The sequence below is a fragment of the Periophthalmus magnuspinnatus genome, chromosome 16 (genome assembly GCF_009829125.3).
Source record: "Periophthalmus magnuspinnatus isolate fPerMag1 chromosome 16, fPerMag1.2.pri, whole genome shotgun sequence".
Lineage (NCBI taxonomy): Eukaryota > Metazoa > Chordata > Actinopteri > Gobiiformes > Gobiidae > Periophthalmus > Periophthalmus magnuspinnatus.
In genome coordinates, this window is record NC_047141.1 from 25,890,385 (window position 1) to 25,907,574 (window position 17,190).

At 37.0% G+C, this 17,190-nt stretch overlaps 2 protein-coding genes and 1 long non-coding RNA gene across 4 annotated transcripts; all 3 read right to left on the reverse strand.

The window, feature by feature from the left end:
* Positions 1-932: 932 nt before the first annotated feature.
* Positions 933-13,506, reverse strand: LOC117384432 (serum amyloid P-component-like). 2 transcript variants are annotated; one of them, XM_055227606.1, is made up of 5 exons: positions 13,435-13,506; positions 13,260-13,314; positions 13,013-13,115; positions 2,909-3,209; positions 933-2,426 (listed from the first exon to the last, which is right to left on the reverse strand). In XM_055227606.1, exons 2-5 carry the CDS (start codon positions 13,312-13,314, stop codon positions 2,208-2,210), a joined length of 678 nt encoding a protein of 225 aa, XP_055083581.1. In that variant the 5' UTR covers positions 13,435-13,506; the 3' UTR covers positions 933-2,207. The 2 variants fall into 2 exon arrangements, with proteins under 2 accessions (XP_055083581.1, XP_033837648.1); XM_033981757.2 differs by lacking the exons at positions 933-2,426; positions 2,909-3,209 and adding exons at positions 10,884-11,897; positions 12,607-12,907 and having other exon boundaries at positions 13,435-13,503.
* On the reverse strand, positions 3,411-4,559 carry LOC117384436 (uncharacterized). The gene is made up of 3 exons (XR_004542463.2): positions 4,143-4,559; positions 3,903-3,957; positions 3,411-3,467 (listed from the first exon to the last, which is right to left on the reverse strand). It is a non-coding gene; the product is annotated as an uncharacterized LOC117384436 (long non-coding RNA).
* On the reverse strand, positions 6,040-9,637 carry LOC117384435 (serum amyloid P-component-like). The gene is made up of 5 exons (XM_033981761.2): positions 9,561-9,637; positions 9,423-9,477; positions 9,075-9,177; positions 7,216-7,510; positions 6,040-7,048 (listed from the first exon to the last, which is right to left on the reverse strand). Exons 2-5 carry the CDS (start codon positions 9,475-9,477, stop codon positions 6,830-6,832), a joined length of 672 nt encoding a protein of 223 aa, XP_033837652.1. The 5' UTR covers positions 9,561-9,637; the 3' UTR covers positions 6,040-6,829.
* Positions 13,507-17,190: the final 3,684 nt, after the last annotated feature.

Genomic DNA, 17,190 nt, shown 5'->3' on the forward strand with positions numbered 1-17,190 from the left:
AAATTACTGATAAGAGGAGTAACAGGATGGTTATTTCCTTGTTATAAAACTTACAAATTAACAAGTCAGTCACGTTTTAAACTACACTCATAAAAGTTACTGATCAGTTACAGTACTTGCTATTCAACATTGTCTTGAGTTGAGTTGTGTATTTTTTTCTTTCTGTCTTAGATATTGAGGTTTAAAGTTCTGACCCGAATTGGGGAAATGTTTTTTAAATGACTCATTAAAACCTAAAAAATGACCATGTTGTTGAGAAAAGGGAGTTGTAGCTATAGTTTATGTCCTTTTATAAGATAATTCTGCAGTGGACGTGTGTTTTCTATTACATTTTTATCATATCAAAATTGTAAATATTTAATGTTTACATGCAGATTTGAGCTTGTTATTGGCTAACCCTTGCTATCGCTTGCTTGCAATATGGACGAGATTTCTACAGTTTAGCAATTTTAGGAGAGCTGAGTAATAAAGTCGTCTTTAAGTAATTTTAGTTCAAAGTAGCACTGACACCACACACGAGGAGCGCTCCGGCTTAAAATCACATACGAGGTCCCACCTCCCTAAAGTCAGAGAGAAGCAGGAATCAGAATCAGGTCTAAAATCTGGCAAATTATCATGTACTTTGTGGTGGACTTAACCTGAGCAACAGAGCAGTGCCTCTGGTTAGCATAACATCCCCAGGGAATGTTGATGACATCAGATGAAAAGTATTTGTGAATTCAAGGAAATCTATAGGAAACCTAAATCTTGTCCACCATCTAGCAGTATGACGTCATCACATTCAAGAATCTGGACCAATAGCAGAGCAGAGCGTAGACTGCACAGGTGAGGCAGCAGGGAGGAGTATTCCACTCCCACGAGCATCACTGTAGCTTCAATATTGTGTCAAAAACTACACCATATATTTAATTTATTTGTTTTATTGAGCTCAGTGTGCTCTCATGCTTGGAGCACACGTTGAGATTATGGATTTATTGATTCATCCAAAAACAACAAGAATCCACTTAAAGTAACTACATCGTATGTAGAGAGATTAAAGTCATGATTTGAAGAAAATATTTTACCTTTACTATAAAACATTTATTTTTTCTCTTGTCTAACTAACAAGTAACTGGACAAAGTAGATGGAATTATAAACAAATTTTTTTGATTTATTTATATTTAAAGAACAGTAGAGATGCACAAGTTTTATCAGTTCCAGTACTGATATTGGCTTTGGTAAATGCCAATGCCTGAAATCAACTGATACTAGAGCAGAAACTGGAAAAATATATAGATTTCTTTAAAACACTAATAAAATGCTAAACTGATCCAAATGTCTCTGTAGGTCAACTGATCTAACTGTGCTTTGTAAGTTATTTATCCTTCACATAACTACTGAACAGTTTATATGAGATGATGAGATGTTCTCAGCCAACACCAACCACTAAATAATATTATTACATTTATGTGCCCAAACAGGAGTTGGAGTATCAGGTTTTGTTTTTGGTTTCATTTTTATCTCCCTCTTTAAGTCCCATATTACACAATTTTCCAGTGCATGTTATAATGTTTCGTCATCAAAAACAGACCTGGAGTTGTGTTTTGGTTCATTCACACATGTTTAACGCACAAACTCTGCATATTTAGGCTGAGTTTTTGTCCCAAACTGAAAACAGTCTGTTCCACCTTGTGATGTCATGAAGTGGTAATACAAGAAGCGCTGCATTTTGTTTTAAACAGGCCCAGGAGTCGCCAAACTTTGAACCCACAGCTAATTGTTTTAGACTTTCTGTGGAAATCTCAACTGAACAAAACATTTTTGTTTGTTTGTTTTAAGGCAATGGCAGAAGTTCAGTTGAAGCTATTAACTTTAAAACTCCCACTTAATGACATCACGAGGTGGAACACAGCGTTTTGAACTTGGAAGATGTAGACAGTCCAATAATGCAGGACTAAACATGTATGAATGAAATAAAGCACAACTTCAGGTACATTTTTGATGAGGTAACAGCATTATAACATGACTAAAAGTTCACACGATTCAGTTGTATTTGATATAGTACAAAATACAGAAAAACAAAAAAAACAACACACCATTACAATAGATAGATTACTCAACACTATGGCAGTCAAAAGCCTAAATAATGCAGAATGTAAAAGAAAAAAAGGCCCAAAAATAACACACATGTACTCATACCTCGACACATCTCAGGCCTGTGTAAAGTTTACTGACAGTGCATTTGTTTGTTCTCGATCAGGATTCGGCCGTTGATCTGGAAGTCCAGAGCTGCCCAGTTGAGAACGTTCCCTGGAGTGAAGCTGAGCTCGGACATATACTTCTGGATCTCACAGGACGAGAGCACATAGTCCCACATGTGCACATCAGTCATCATTCCTATGAAACTCTGGGTTATGTCAAAGCCTCCTCCATAGGCATCCTGCTCCTGGAAACACAAACACAATCTATTTGCATTATATAAATCAAATTATCCCTGAGATCAGAGGAAACCAATTGTATCCAACCAATTCTTATTGTATCCAATCAGCCCCTCCTGATGAGGTCATTCATTTTAATGAGCATTTTCTATAATAGTCTGCCAGACTATCTGTTCAATAACAGAAGAATGAAAAGTATATGTATAGAAATGATGTCCCTGTTAACTTAGCCGACATGCTAATGACTAAATCTATTGAAATTTGATCTCATGATTATCATGGCTAGAATAATTGCGATTGATGATTATATCACAATATTATTCAAGTTCCTGACAGTTTAAGAATGTTACAGATATGAATAATTATAATTTGAATATTATGAATATTTTAAATTGCGGTTGGTTCGTGGACATGTTACATTTAAGCTTGTGTTGCTTCTAAAGATTAGTTTTCACCTTTAAGTAAAATGTGATATTTGAGCTTCATGTACCTGTCCTAAAATGATAATTGGGGATCCAGACATAGCAGCTTGTCCTCCAGAGACATATTTGCGGCTGAGGGGCTGTCCGTTGAACCAGAGCTGCACCAGACCAGTGCTGGACTCCCAGGTGGTGCAGATGGAGTGCCACTGGTTGGGTTTGTAGTCTACGCCTCTGTACCCAACTACACCAGTCTTCACATAGGACTGCATTTCATTGAGGTTATAATTGAAAAAGAACACAAATTCATTGGCATTAGAGGGCAGAGCCAACGAGAAGAGGCTGTGGTCCCGATTAAGATCAGTGAATGATCTGAGTGAAGAGAACAACAAAGCCAGTAACAACATTATATTTCATATATATATATATATATATATATATATATATATATATATATATATACATATATATATATATATATATATATATATATATATATATATATATATATATATATATATATATATATATATATATATATATATATATATATATATATATATATAGTCATTTGCCTCACATGAGCAGAGTTAGTTTGTTGAGGAAACGTAAACATTTTACCCGAAAGATCTAAAACACAATTTTACATTTATATCTGTCCTTTGTGAATTTGTACTTTCTTCTCAGTCTGTGGTATGTTGATTGAGTCCTGATGCTGTGTTGTTTTAGTTTGGTCCTGTTTGGTCCCAGTTAAGTCCAGTTGTAGACCTGCTTTGTCCTGTTCTAGTCCTGGTTTAATGCTGGTCTGTTCCAGTTTAGTGACACTTTTCATGTGGCGTGTGAACATGTATGAACACTCCCTTACTGCTGTCTTGAACTCTTAAGTTTTAAATTATAACAAATCTTTATCAATAACAGAAAAGTTGTTAGGTCTAAATTGCATTTAGTTCTGTCTGATGAATATGGCCTTAAAGTAACTGTCCAACTAATGAAGGCACAATTATTTACATTACACATCATCAAAACAGATTTATAAATTGTAATAATCATAAAAAAAAGTCTCACCTTGAATTGCTGCAGCATTTGAGATCAGAATCACAAGGCACACAGAAAACTTCATCTATTTCCATGAGAAAAACATAAAACTACTTTTATTAAGAAAGTAACGAGGAAGAGCAGCTGACATTCTGAGTATTAATGAGAGGGACATGAAGATCAGAGACTACTGATCCCAGTACAATGACATATTTGTGTCAACCTGAAGTACTTCGATCAGTCAATCAAATCAAATGTTTATGGTGTTACCTTAAGTCCTGTTGCTCTTCTTTTCATCAGTAGATAGTGAGTGTTCTGTGATGGCTCCTTATGTACTCACCCTCTTTATTTATCATGAACATAAATTACTGATGGAGTGACAGGATGGTTATTTCCTTGTTATAAAACGTACATATTAACAAAAATCTGTTACATTTTAAACCACACTCATAAACGTTATTGATCAGTTACAGCTGTGGTCCCCAACCTTTTTTGCACCACGGACCGGAACAATGTAGGTTTTATTTTCACGGACCGGCCTTCTACGCATGGCAGATAAATATGGCAAAAATAAGTTAAGTGCATAAAAAATACAACTCACCAAACCGCAGCATCAGTGTGAGCCCTGCACTTGTTTCTTCTTTCCTTCTTGCTCACATTTGTTTCTTTCTTTTCTTCTTATCTTTTATCTTATCTTTTTATCCCAGGTGCCAAAGCAGTTTTGAAGGTTTCATTGCCTCGTTTGCTTTTACGCAGAGCGGCCTCACAGACAAACCCATATTTTAAGTAGGGCTCCTGGTATTGTCTGTTAAATTTATCTTTCTTTTTATTGGAGGTCGTAGGCTCCTCTTCTGGTTCCTCAGTTGGCCTTTTCCCCTTTGTTAAAAGCTCTCCAAAGACTTTTGTTTTGGCTCATTTTCACTCGCTTGTGGCTCTACTTTTGTGCGTCGTGTCTGATGTGTTAAACATGATACATCATCACGGAGACAAGAGCAGATCTAGCACAGATATAATAAACTTGTCACTACATAAATAGATGTTGGTGGCGATGCCGATTTCCTATCAGGATTTTCATTATATATCTACTGTTAAACCTTTCCTGCTTCGGTCCCTTGACCGTGGTCGGGAGACACAGGGGAGATCCGTCTTCTCCTGGGCCGAAGGGTCACTCTTCCTCCGCTGTTTAACTCCCTGTTCTTAACCTCAAAGTTGTTTCGAGTGTGGTTCGAGCTCAAAGACCCCAGTCTGTTGCTCAAGAGTTGGTGTCTTTATTATCTGTACTGCACTGTAATAACACATCACTTCTGCTCTAACTCACACACTGTCTTTTTCCAAGTGCACCTCTAGACTCTCACACTCGCCGCTTCTCCAGAGGTTGAACCACACTATGCGCCACATGCACACACACGTCACCTCTCACTCACGCTCACGCACCACACTGAACTAAAGCACATAGGAGCTAGACACACATCTCACAACACTACGGACGAGCTTATTAGTGTGTCATGAGGGACGGGCGAAAGTTATGACGGAGAAGATGCGGTCGCTGATAAACTATTTACTGTTTTTGTGCGGCCCAGTAGCAAATGCGTCACGGCCTGGTACCGGTCCTCGGCCCGGTGGTTGGGGACCACTGAGTTACAGCACTTGCTATTCAACATTGTCTTGATTTGTGTATTTTTTCTTTTTTTTCATTTTGTCCCCTTGAATGATAATGTCTTTTCTGAATTCTGGGTAGTTCTTAGATATTGAGGTTTAAAGTTCTGACCCGAATTGGGGAAATGTTTTTTAAATGACTCATTAAAACCTAAAAAATGACCATGTTGTTGGGAAAAGGGAGTTGTAGCTATAGTTTATGTCCTTCTGTAAGATAATTCTGCAGTGGACGTGTGTTTTCTTTTACAATTTTATTGTATCAAAATTGTAAATATTCAATGTTTACATGCAGACTTGAGCTTGTTATTGTCTTGATATCAGCTTCAGACTTCCTTATCAGTGAGTGGCACAATTTGATCAAGAAACATTAACCTGTAATTAACCTGTTTTTCAATTTTTCTATTTAAAACTGCTGTTAAAAAAATAAACAAATAAAAAATCACATGGAACATGAAAATATGTGTACAAATATCATATCTTTCACATGTTTTCATCTTTTATTTTATATAAAACTGAGACATAAATACACAGATTAAATCACTTATTTCACCATGGCAACATAGACACGTCCCAACTCTGTAACTTTCAACTTCCTGTTTTTAGGTGAGTTTTTGAGAACTTTTTCTCGCATACAAAACATAAAGCATTTAATTTAAAAATATTCAAGCAAATGTCTTTTGGGTAAAATCTCAAAAATGCACATAGAAAATCAGACCAAAAGACCTAAAAAACAAAACAAGGCACCTCGTCCGTTCAGAGAAGTTCAAATCTCAGTTATATTGGGTGGGGTCACCATGGTACGACCACCGTTTAAAGCAACATGGACATGGAAGAGCAAAACTTTAGACGTGCACCACCCTTATATTTACAGTATTTTCAATATTATAAAAACAAATATATACACAAACTTTAGACAGTAAATGTGGATAAGTAGCCAAGTTAGACAGATAAATGACAAAATGTATTTCATCATTTAGCAAACTCAGCAACTTTTCTCCATTTACTGTACTGCCTAACCTTAGTATTGTTGTGTATATATTTGTTTTATAATATTGCAAATGGTGACCCCATCCTGCCTTCGTTTTTTTGTTGTCTGATTTTCTTTATGCATTTTGGAGATTTCACCCTACAGACAACTATTTAAATATGTTCACGTTAAAAAAGAAGCACCTGTCTACAATTTTGAACTCTATATGTACCCATGCAGCGCATCTCATTTTATTCTTTCTGCATATAACATTTAGTTTTGAATTGTTAATTTCTATGGCAAGATTTGAATTACCCTGAAAACCACGCACAGTTTACTGACAGTACATTTGTTTGTTCTCGATCAGCACTCGGCCGTTGATCTGGAAGTCTAGAGCTGCCCAGTTGAGAACGTTCCCTGGAGTGAAGCTGAGCTCGGACACATAATGCTGGATCTCACAGGTCGAGAGCACATAGTCCCACATGTGCACGTCAGTCATCATCCCTATGAAACTCTGGTTGATGTCAAAGCCTCCTCCATGGGAATCCTGCTCCTGGAAACACAAACACTTTATACGTTAGAGGCTTATCTAAACAGTGTTATGGACATGAATGTTTTAAGGGATAAGGAATCTCTATATATTTGCAAACAGGGGCATGAGAGACATCTTGCCCAGGGCCAACACAAATCTAACTGGAGTTTATGTATTTAGGTCCAAACCTGTCCTAAAATGATGATGGGCTCTCCAGTCATGTTGGATTGGTTGACGAATCTTCTGGTGAGGGGTTGTCCATTGAACCAGAGCTGCACCAGTCCAGAGCCCGCATCCCAAGTGGTGCAGACGGAGTGCCACGTGTTGGGTTTGTAGTCCAGGCTTCTATATTCAGCCTTCTGATTCTTCAGATGGATTTCTATTTCCTTATTGGTGTAGTCATAAAACACCAGGAACTCATTGGGAGAAGCCTGTGTTGACTTTGAGAAGAGGTTATGGTCCCGTTTGAGGTCTGTGAATGACCTGAGAGAGCAATAAATAAATACATAAATAATAAAGCGTAAACTAAATAAATGTAACTGTATGGAACTTTTCTGGTGATGGAGATGTTATATTTTTTTCATCGCGGGTATTTTTATTGCTCAAAAATACCTTGGAAAACATGCATTCCTCCCCACAGATCTGACCTGTAACTGGTGGGGTCAATTACTTGTCTCTTTGGTAAGTTAAATGCCATACTGTGGAACATTCAAGGCAAAGCAGTAACCTACTCTCTATGGAGACAAGCAGGTGGCGAACGCTCCACCAGAAAAGTCACATAGTGCAACTTTAAAATAACAACAATACATCTTTGGAGAGTAACTATGGGCAGAGATTGTTGCCCAGTAATGGAAGGGTTGGTAGTTTGAATCCCTCTTGTATAAATGTATGCTGCTGTTATGTCCTTAAGCCACTTGTGTTTTCCGGACATAAACTGTTATTCTTATTTACTACATTTTACATGTATTTTTATTAAAGAACCTATATTACAGAAAATTAACTCATATGAGCTTTAAGCCATGTTATAATGCTGTTACTGCCTCAAAAACATACCTGGAGTTGTGTTTTGTTTCATTCACACGTGTTTGAGTAACACTTTATTATTAATCTGTCTACATCTCCAAAGCTTAAAATGCTCTGTTCCACTTAATGATTTCATGAAGTGGTCAATCCCAAGTTAACAGCTGTCTTTTAGTTCAGTAGAGATTGGCTAGAGACCACTTCCAGGGTTAAATGTTTAAAGTTTTAAAACACAGGAGAGCACTTCCTCTATTAGCCCATGACATCATAAGGTGTCTGTGTCATCCCTCAGTCGTCCGGATCTGATCCATAGTAAAAGCCAAAAGTAAAATTTGTCAACTGGACAACAAAGTTGTGAAATGAAGACATTTTGCTGCTCATCCAAGTCGCTTCTTCACTTCTGGTCAGATCACTGGTGGACACTGTCTTATATCTGTCTGAAGGGCAGAGCTAACTACATTGAAACTATAAACAGCTTTTGTTTTGTAGGTCTATTGAGTTACACTAAGTGTGCACTGTGCCTGAGTCATAATTAGCATGTTCATACAACTCTTAATGGGTGCTTACACACTTATTAGCATCCTGGCTAGCTCTATTGTCCTCTTTTTTTTATAGATGGGGGATAGATTATGTCTGTGTCTGTTTAGTTTCTCCAGTGTAACGCTCACTGCACTCTTCACTACACTGAATGGAGTAGACGACATTGCTTTGTTTATGGCTCTGGGTTTTGTCCTTTGGGTGAACCAGTTTCTGTCTGAAACCAGTTTCTGTCTGAAACTGGTTCAACCAAAGGACAACCAGTTTCTGTCTAAAACTGGTTGAAACTGGTTGCTTTTACTATACATCGCAAGATGGAACAGAATGTTTTCCGTTTAAGAGAAGAACTTAGCCTAAATATGCGGGGCCTGTGTGTTAAACATGTGTGAATGAAACAAAACACAACTCCAGGTGTTTTTGTGATGAGGAAACAACATTATAATGTAGATGATATGGGCCCTTTAAGCTCAGTTTTGCTTTATAGTTGTACCTGTGACAGACTGTGGCAGCGCTCAAGTTCCTTTTTGATGTGATCAGCTTCACATGGTCAGTCTTGGTTTGTAGAGGAAATGTGAACATTTTACCAGACAAATCTGAAACAAAACAATTTAAAACTCAATTCATATCAGAAAACTTAATTTTGCCTGTAAGCTGTAGGTCTTTAAACAATATGGAAATTGCCTTTTAGTCTTGTCAAACCAGTGTCAATGCTACATTTACTTTTCATTAGTTATTTCAGTACTTCTGTGTCTCCTTGAGCTTTATATACATTTGGAAGAAAGAACTTTAATGTAGTTGACATTCAGATAATGCTTTAGTATAAAAAATGTTTTTTTACCTTGTATGGCTCCTGCCCTTGCAACAAAAAACACAAAACACACCAAGAGCTTCATCTATTTCAACACAAACAAAAGATTAAATAAATAAAATACAAATTACTAAGTCCCTTATTGTTCTTCATAGCAGTGCACCTTACCTTGACGTTGTTTTTCAAAAACAGACCAGAGGAACTGTTGCCTGGCAAATCCCAAATGATATTTCTCTATATTTTTTATGCAGATGTATATCAGTCTGGTCACCACGCCCTCAATGTCTCAAGTCTGGCCAAACATGATTGTGCAATCAAACTCGTTCAAGACGAAAGAGTGAGCTCTTGATCACCTGTGACTTACAAAAATCAAATCAAATGTATGTCTACCCCAGTGTGCCAACTGGCTCATCCTCATGTCAATAATACCCATTTGAAAAACCAGTGACCAGACCCACATCTTTATCAAGTCTTGAAGAAGAGCGTTTTTAAAATCCCAAACAAGAGGAACTGTAGTTTTTAAATTCTTTTCCTTCCTCTTTATAGTGTCGTACGATGGAGTAATGCATTTCCTGCTCATGTCCTAAGTTTCCTAATAGCCACAATTTCTGTTGGGCAATGTAACTTTCTTGTCCCCATGTTGATGTTACTCCTTGTTTGGCTTTAATGTTCCACTGTATGGCATTAAACTCATTGCATTTATTTCATTACATTATTCTTCTCCCAAAGCCTCGACATGGGTGGAGAGGGTGCTGAGGAGGAGGAGGAATACAAGACCTGAACTGCTGGATGAAGAAGAGCTGTGACAGGGCATCACAGGAACCTGCAGAGCAACAAATCATACTTTGCAGTGACCTCAAGCTGGGGGAGTTCTTTGTGTATGTCTAGGGAGGAATGTTACCAGTTACCATGGTGACACAATACACACATTTGCAAACATTGAAAAAATGCCTTAAAACTCAAGAAGAAATAGTGAATAGATTTAAACAAAAGACTTTCAGGACATTGTGATCAATACAAGGGTTCATGGTTCTGTTGAGGCATTTGATGTTCAAGGGATCATGACTAAATGAAAAATGGTTGGCTAATCCATCTGACAGTATAACATCATCACATTTAAGAATCTGGACCAATAGCAGAGCAGAGCGTAGACTGCACAGGTGAGGCAGCAGGGAAGAGTATTCCAGCCCCACGAACTTCACTGTAGCTTCAATATTGTGTCAAAAACTACACCATATATTTAATTTATTTGTTTTATTGAGCTCATAGTGCTCTCATTTGAAAAAAAATTTTTTTACCTTTACTATAAAACATTTCTTCTTTCTCTTGTCTAAATAAAAAGTAACTGGACAAAACAGATGGAATTATAAACTTTTTATTTTTTATTTTTTTCAAGTAGAGATGCACAAGTTTTATCAGTTCCAGTACTGATATTGGCTTTGGTAAATGCCAATATCTGAAATCAACTGATACTAGAGCAGAAACTGAAAAAATATATAGATTTCTTTAAAACACTAATAATATGTTAAACTGATCCAAATGTGGTATGTAAGTTATTTATCCTTCACATAACTACTGAACAGTTTATATGAGATGATGAGATATTCTCGCCCAACACCAACCACTAAATAATGTTTATGTCCCTCTTTATGTCCCAACCCTCCACTGGTCCTCTTTAAAAGTCCCATATTACACCATTATCTGATCCATGCTATAGTTTTTTCCTCATCACAAACATAGAGTTGTATTTTGTTTTATTCACACATGTTTAAACTCTGCATATTTAGGCTGTGTTCTTCTCTCAAACTGAAAAAACTCCACCTTGTGATGTCATGAAGTGGTAATACAAGAAGCGCTGCATTTTGTTTTAAACAGGCCCAGGAGTCGCCAAACTTTGAACCCACAGCTAAATGTTTTAGACTTTCTGTGGAAATCTCAACTGAACAAAACATTTTTGTTTGTTTTAAGGCAATGACAGCAGTTCAACTGAAGCTATTAACTTTAAAACTCCCACTTAATGACATCACGAGGTGGAACACAGCGTTTTGAACTTGGAAGATGTAGACAGTCCAATAATGCAGGACTAAACATGTATGAATGAAATAAAGCACAACTCCAGGTATGTTTTCCAGGTATGTTATATGTTAGAAAAAATTACACCATTACAATAGATACACCTCAACATGATGGCAGTCAAAAGCCTAAATAATGCAGAATGTATGAGAAAAAAGGCCCAAAAATAACAAAGGTGCACATACATAGACACATATCAGGCCTGTGTAAAGTTTACTGACAGTACAAACTCTTATTCTCGATCAGCACTCGGCCGTTGATCTGAAAGTCCAGAGCTGCCCAGTTGAGAACGTTCCCTGGAGTGAAGCTGAGCTCGGACATATACTTCTGGATCTCACAGGACGAGAGCACATAGTCCCACATGTGCGCATCAGTCATCATTCCTATGAAACTCTGTTTTATGTCAAAGCCTCCTCCATGGGAATCCTGCTCCTGGAAACACAAACACAATCTATTTGCATTATATAAATCAAATTATCCCTGAGATCAGAGGAAACCAATGTATGTAATTGTCTTATTGTATCCAAGTGTCCCCAGCCCCTCCTGATGAGGTCATTCATTTTAATGAGCATTTTCTATAATAGTCTGCCAGACTATCTGTTCAATAACAGAAGAATGAAAAGTATATGTATAGAAATGATGTCCCTGTTAACTTAGCCGACATGCTAATGACTAAATCTATGCCTGTATACAAACTATGTCATGGGCATTTTTCAGTTCTCTCTTGGTGGAATATTTCATTCCTTTGCACACTAGGTATGGGACAATATTGAAATTTGGTCTCACGATTAACATGGCCAGAATAATTATCTTTAAAGGTTATATCACAATAATTGTTCACGTTTTAGTAATAAATACGTCTTCTTGCAATAAGAAGACATGTTAATCAGAAAAGACGCAACAAATGGCTAAAATGATCAAATATCACAATAGTGATACTGCTGATCATTTCTCAGTACATGTTTTGTGATTCATGTCTTAAAAGACACTGGATTAGTTAAGGTAAACTGATCGGAGTAATTTAATACTGTTTTAAATTGTCAGTGCGGTTGGTTCGTGGACATGTTACATTTAAGTTTCTGTTGCTTCTAAAGATTAGTGATCAACTTTGAATAAAATGTGATATTTGAGCTTCATGTACCTGTCCTAAAATGATGACAGGGGATCCAGACATAGCAGCTTGTCCTCCAGAGACATATTTGCGGCTGAGGGGCTGTCCGTTGAACCAGAGCTGCACCAGTCCAGTGCTGGACTCCCAGGTGGTGCAGATGGAGTGCCACTGGTTGGGTTTGTAGTCTAGGACTCTGTAACCAGCTTTATCAGTCTTCACATGGGGCTGCATTTCATTGAGATCATATTTGAAAAACAAAAGAAATTCATTGGCATTAGAGGGCAGAGCCATCGAGAAGAGGCTGTGGTCCCGTTTAAGGTCCGTGAATGATCTGAGTGAAGAGAACAACAAAGCCAAGAACAACATTATATTTCATTGATATATAAATGCACACAAACCCACACAGACACACACACGTATGTCATTTATTGAGTACCTGTGGCAGACGGTCAGAGCACTGAAGCTGTTTTTGGATGTACTCAGCCTCACATGAGCAGAGTTAGTTTCTTGAGGAAACGTAAACATTTTTCCCGAAAGATCTAAAACACAATTTTACATTTATATCTGTCTTTAGTGTGTGAATATGGCCTTAAAGTAACTGTCCAACTAATGAAGGCACAATTATTTACATTACACATCATCAAAACAGATTTATAAATTATAATAATCTTAGAAAGTCTCACCTTGAATTGCTGCAGCATTTGAGATCAGAATCACAAGGCACACAGAAAACTTCATCTATTTCCATGAGAAAAACATAAAACTACTTATTATAAAACTACTTATTATACTAAAACTACTTATTAAGAAAGTAACACAGTATTTATTAAGTATTGGAGCCTTTAGCAAAGATCTTACCTTGAGAGCTTGTTGTGCAAGTAAAGACACCAGGAATATAGATGAGGAATTTTCATTATTAACAACTTCCTTCTTTTTGGTCATGTGAGGGATCATTTCCTCAACATGACCAAAAAGATTTGTGCTTTCTTGTCACTTTCATGACAGTTCACAGTTTCTATGATGAGGAATCTTGTTTATATATATATATATATATATATATATATATATATATATATATATATATATATATATATATATATATATATATATATATATATATATATATATATATATATATATATATATATATATATATATATATATATATATATATATATATATATATATATATATATGTGTGTGTGTGTATGTGTGTGTGTGTAAGTAAACAACAAAGCCAGGAACAACATTACATTTCTCTCTCCCTCCCTCCATCCATTTTCTTCCGCTTATTATAAGGAGGGACTCCTAGACATCCCTCATCCCAGATATATCGTCCAGCTCCTCCGGTGGGACACCAAGGCGTTTCTAGGCCAGCCGAGAGACATTGTCCCTCCAGTGTGTCCTGGGTCTCAGTGTGTCCTGGGTCTTCCCTGTTGTCCAACAACCAGCAGTACAACAACAACCACCAGCTCCTGCTACAGCCCAAATGAACCCAGGAGTTATAATCTACACGGCTCCTGGAGGAAGAGGAGGACATGGAAGAGGGAGAGGAGGAAACATGAATATGCAACCCAATCAATGTTATGCATGTGGTGGAATTGGACATTGGTCAAGAGACTGCCCACTAAGGCAACAACAAATTCAGCCACAACATGGATACAATCAGGTGCCGCCACAACAGTGGTACAATCAAAATTTCATGCAAAATGCTCAGCCGCTGATGCAGCAGGTCCAACCACAGATACAACCAGCTCCAACCATGGTGACACAACAAAGTCCAGGACAATATGGACTACCCCAAGCCCCAAGAATGATGCCACTTCACCGTGACAACTATGCTCAATATCCTGATGACCACGGGTGTTTTCATGAATATGACAACTGAAGGGGCCTACAGCCATACCAAGGCCAGTCGCTGAAACCATGGAAAAGCGAACCAATGGCGGCTTTGATGATAAATGGACAGAAGATATGTTTTTTAGTGGACTCAGGAGCCACAGTTTCCTGCATAAGACACCCATTTCCACTGACTACAAAGACTATGTCCATTTCCGGCTGTTTAGGAAAACCAGAAACAAAATATTTCACTGAACCATTGGCAGTAAGCATGGAGGATTTAACTACTGAACATGAATTTCTATACCTACCAGATTGTGAAATCTCGCTCTGCGGAAGAGATCTTATGTGCAAACTCTCATTGTCTCTAGTTTTCTGTCCAGAAGGACACAAACTACTCACAAAATCACAGACTATCGCATTGATAAGAAGCCTGGAACCAAAGAACCACACCAAGATTTTATACTTGTCCCCTGATGTGATAAAAGATTTGAAAGCACCAACCACAGTCTACTGGACACAAGTCCTAACTGATCCGGAGGCAGTACAGCTACCAAGAAGAGTGGCCATAATGAAATGCAAAGCTCACACTAAAGGAAATCATGTAGCAGACACAGCCGCAAAACAAGTTGCCAACTACAATGAAAGAGCAATGGCTGCCCGAAGATCCGAAGATCCTCAACTACAAATGGAGAAACTGACACAGAAACACAAGGCAAAATAACAGAAACGCCTGACACAGCACCAGAGACGACACCACAAGGAATCATCGAAAAAACATATGTAAGAGAAATCCAACAAGCAGCTGGAGCATATGAACATTCTGTCTGGACACAGAGAGGAGCTAAAAAAGATGAAGATGGACTATGGAGAAACCATGAAGGAAATGTTGTTGCACCAGTACCACTCTTACAGATGCTAGTTGATGAATATCATGGACCAACACACAGAAGCTATGAAGCACTCCTGAAACACATTGACCTTTGGTGGCATCCACACATGAAATCGCTTTTGTGATATTGGATTGACACTTGTCACACCTGCCAAACTATGAACCCCAAGAAGACCTGTAAACCTCCACCTGGCACTTTTACACTTCCAAATAAACCTTTTGAGATGATTGTGATGGATTTTACGGATATGGGCCCTGACATGTGCAAAACAGAGTCAGCCAAAGAAGTTGTTAAACATTTAGTGCAGGAGGTAATCCCTAGATTTGGTGTCCCTTATCAGATCAGGTCAGATAATGGAACTCATTTTACAGCTAAGGTAGTCCGTGACACATTAAAGGCCTTAAACATTTCTCAGCGTTTTGGTTGTATCTACCATCCTTCAAGCCAGGGTCAAGTTGAATGTATGAATGCTACTATTAAGAGAAAACTAGCTAAGGTTTGGCAAACTTGCAAAATAGATTGGGTCACAGCTCTTCCTGTTGTCTTGATGGACATCAGGAACAGTGTAAACAGAACCACATGTTTTACACCTCACATGCTTTTGACTGGACGAGAAATGCACAAACCAATTGGACAGAAACCGACAAAACGTATAAAATAAAACAAGACAAGTAAATTTCCTTAGAGGTATTACAAACACAACAGCACCATCACTAACCTTTTTGACATGGGCACTGAGTCATACAAAGGGCTACCAGTCTGATACGCTCTTCTGAAATAACAAATTTGCTCAGTTTGCCTATAGTTATACATTATTAATAATGATTAATGATATGTGAAGACACTGATCACGTGAATGATTTCTCACAATGAGCAATGGCAGCAAGGTGGGAAACACATGTCAATGTTCACCACTTTAACTTTATTATCTTAGTAACTGTTAAATTTTCAGATGATTACTTACACCACCATATATATATATATATATATATATATATATATATATATATATATATATATATATATATATATATATATATATATATATATAGACACTTTAAGTATAATATATATATATACTTAACGTATTATATATATATATATATATATATATATATATATATATACACTTTAAGTATAATATATATATATATATACTTAATGTATATATATATATATATATATATATATATATATATATATATATATATATATATATATATATATATATATATATATATATATATATATAATACTTAACGTATAATGAATATAAGATATTGTCATTTTTAAATCTATATAAATGCAAGGGTGATTTAAAAAATGCAACAAAATAAAATTACATTTTAGATTCAGCTCATTAGTGAGCTGTGCTATTTTTAGAATCGGCCTGCGGGCGCCTCATGTAGTCGCGACCTGGTTGGTGACCCCTGATCTAAAGCATCAAAAACAAACTAACAAGTTTACTCTCGATCTCACTCCAAATCACTAAATCTATTGAATTCTTCATCCTTGGTGTTGCTTCTGAACACCTCAGGACGTAGATGAAGCTCTGCTCTGGAAGTACATGGAAGTACATGGCTGTCATACTAGTAAACTGGTGTTTACCAGTATGACAGCCACACATGGCTGTCATACTGGTAAACTCTGGCCTAGAGTGCCCTTGTGCAGTTGTCAATGTGACAATATCAAAGGTGTGATATTAAATATTTTAATAATTTCACATAGTTGCATCTGAGTATAAGTCGCACCCCCAGCCAAACTATGTAAAAACGTGTGACTAACATGGTACATGTGTAACCTTTGATTTATTTGATGTATGTTATTTTATATATTAACATTAATTTGGGGCATTTGTATTTTGTTTATTACTTTGTACTTG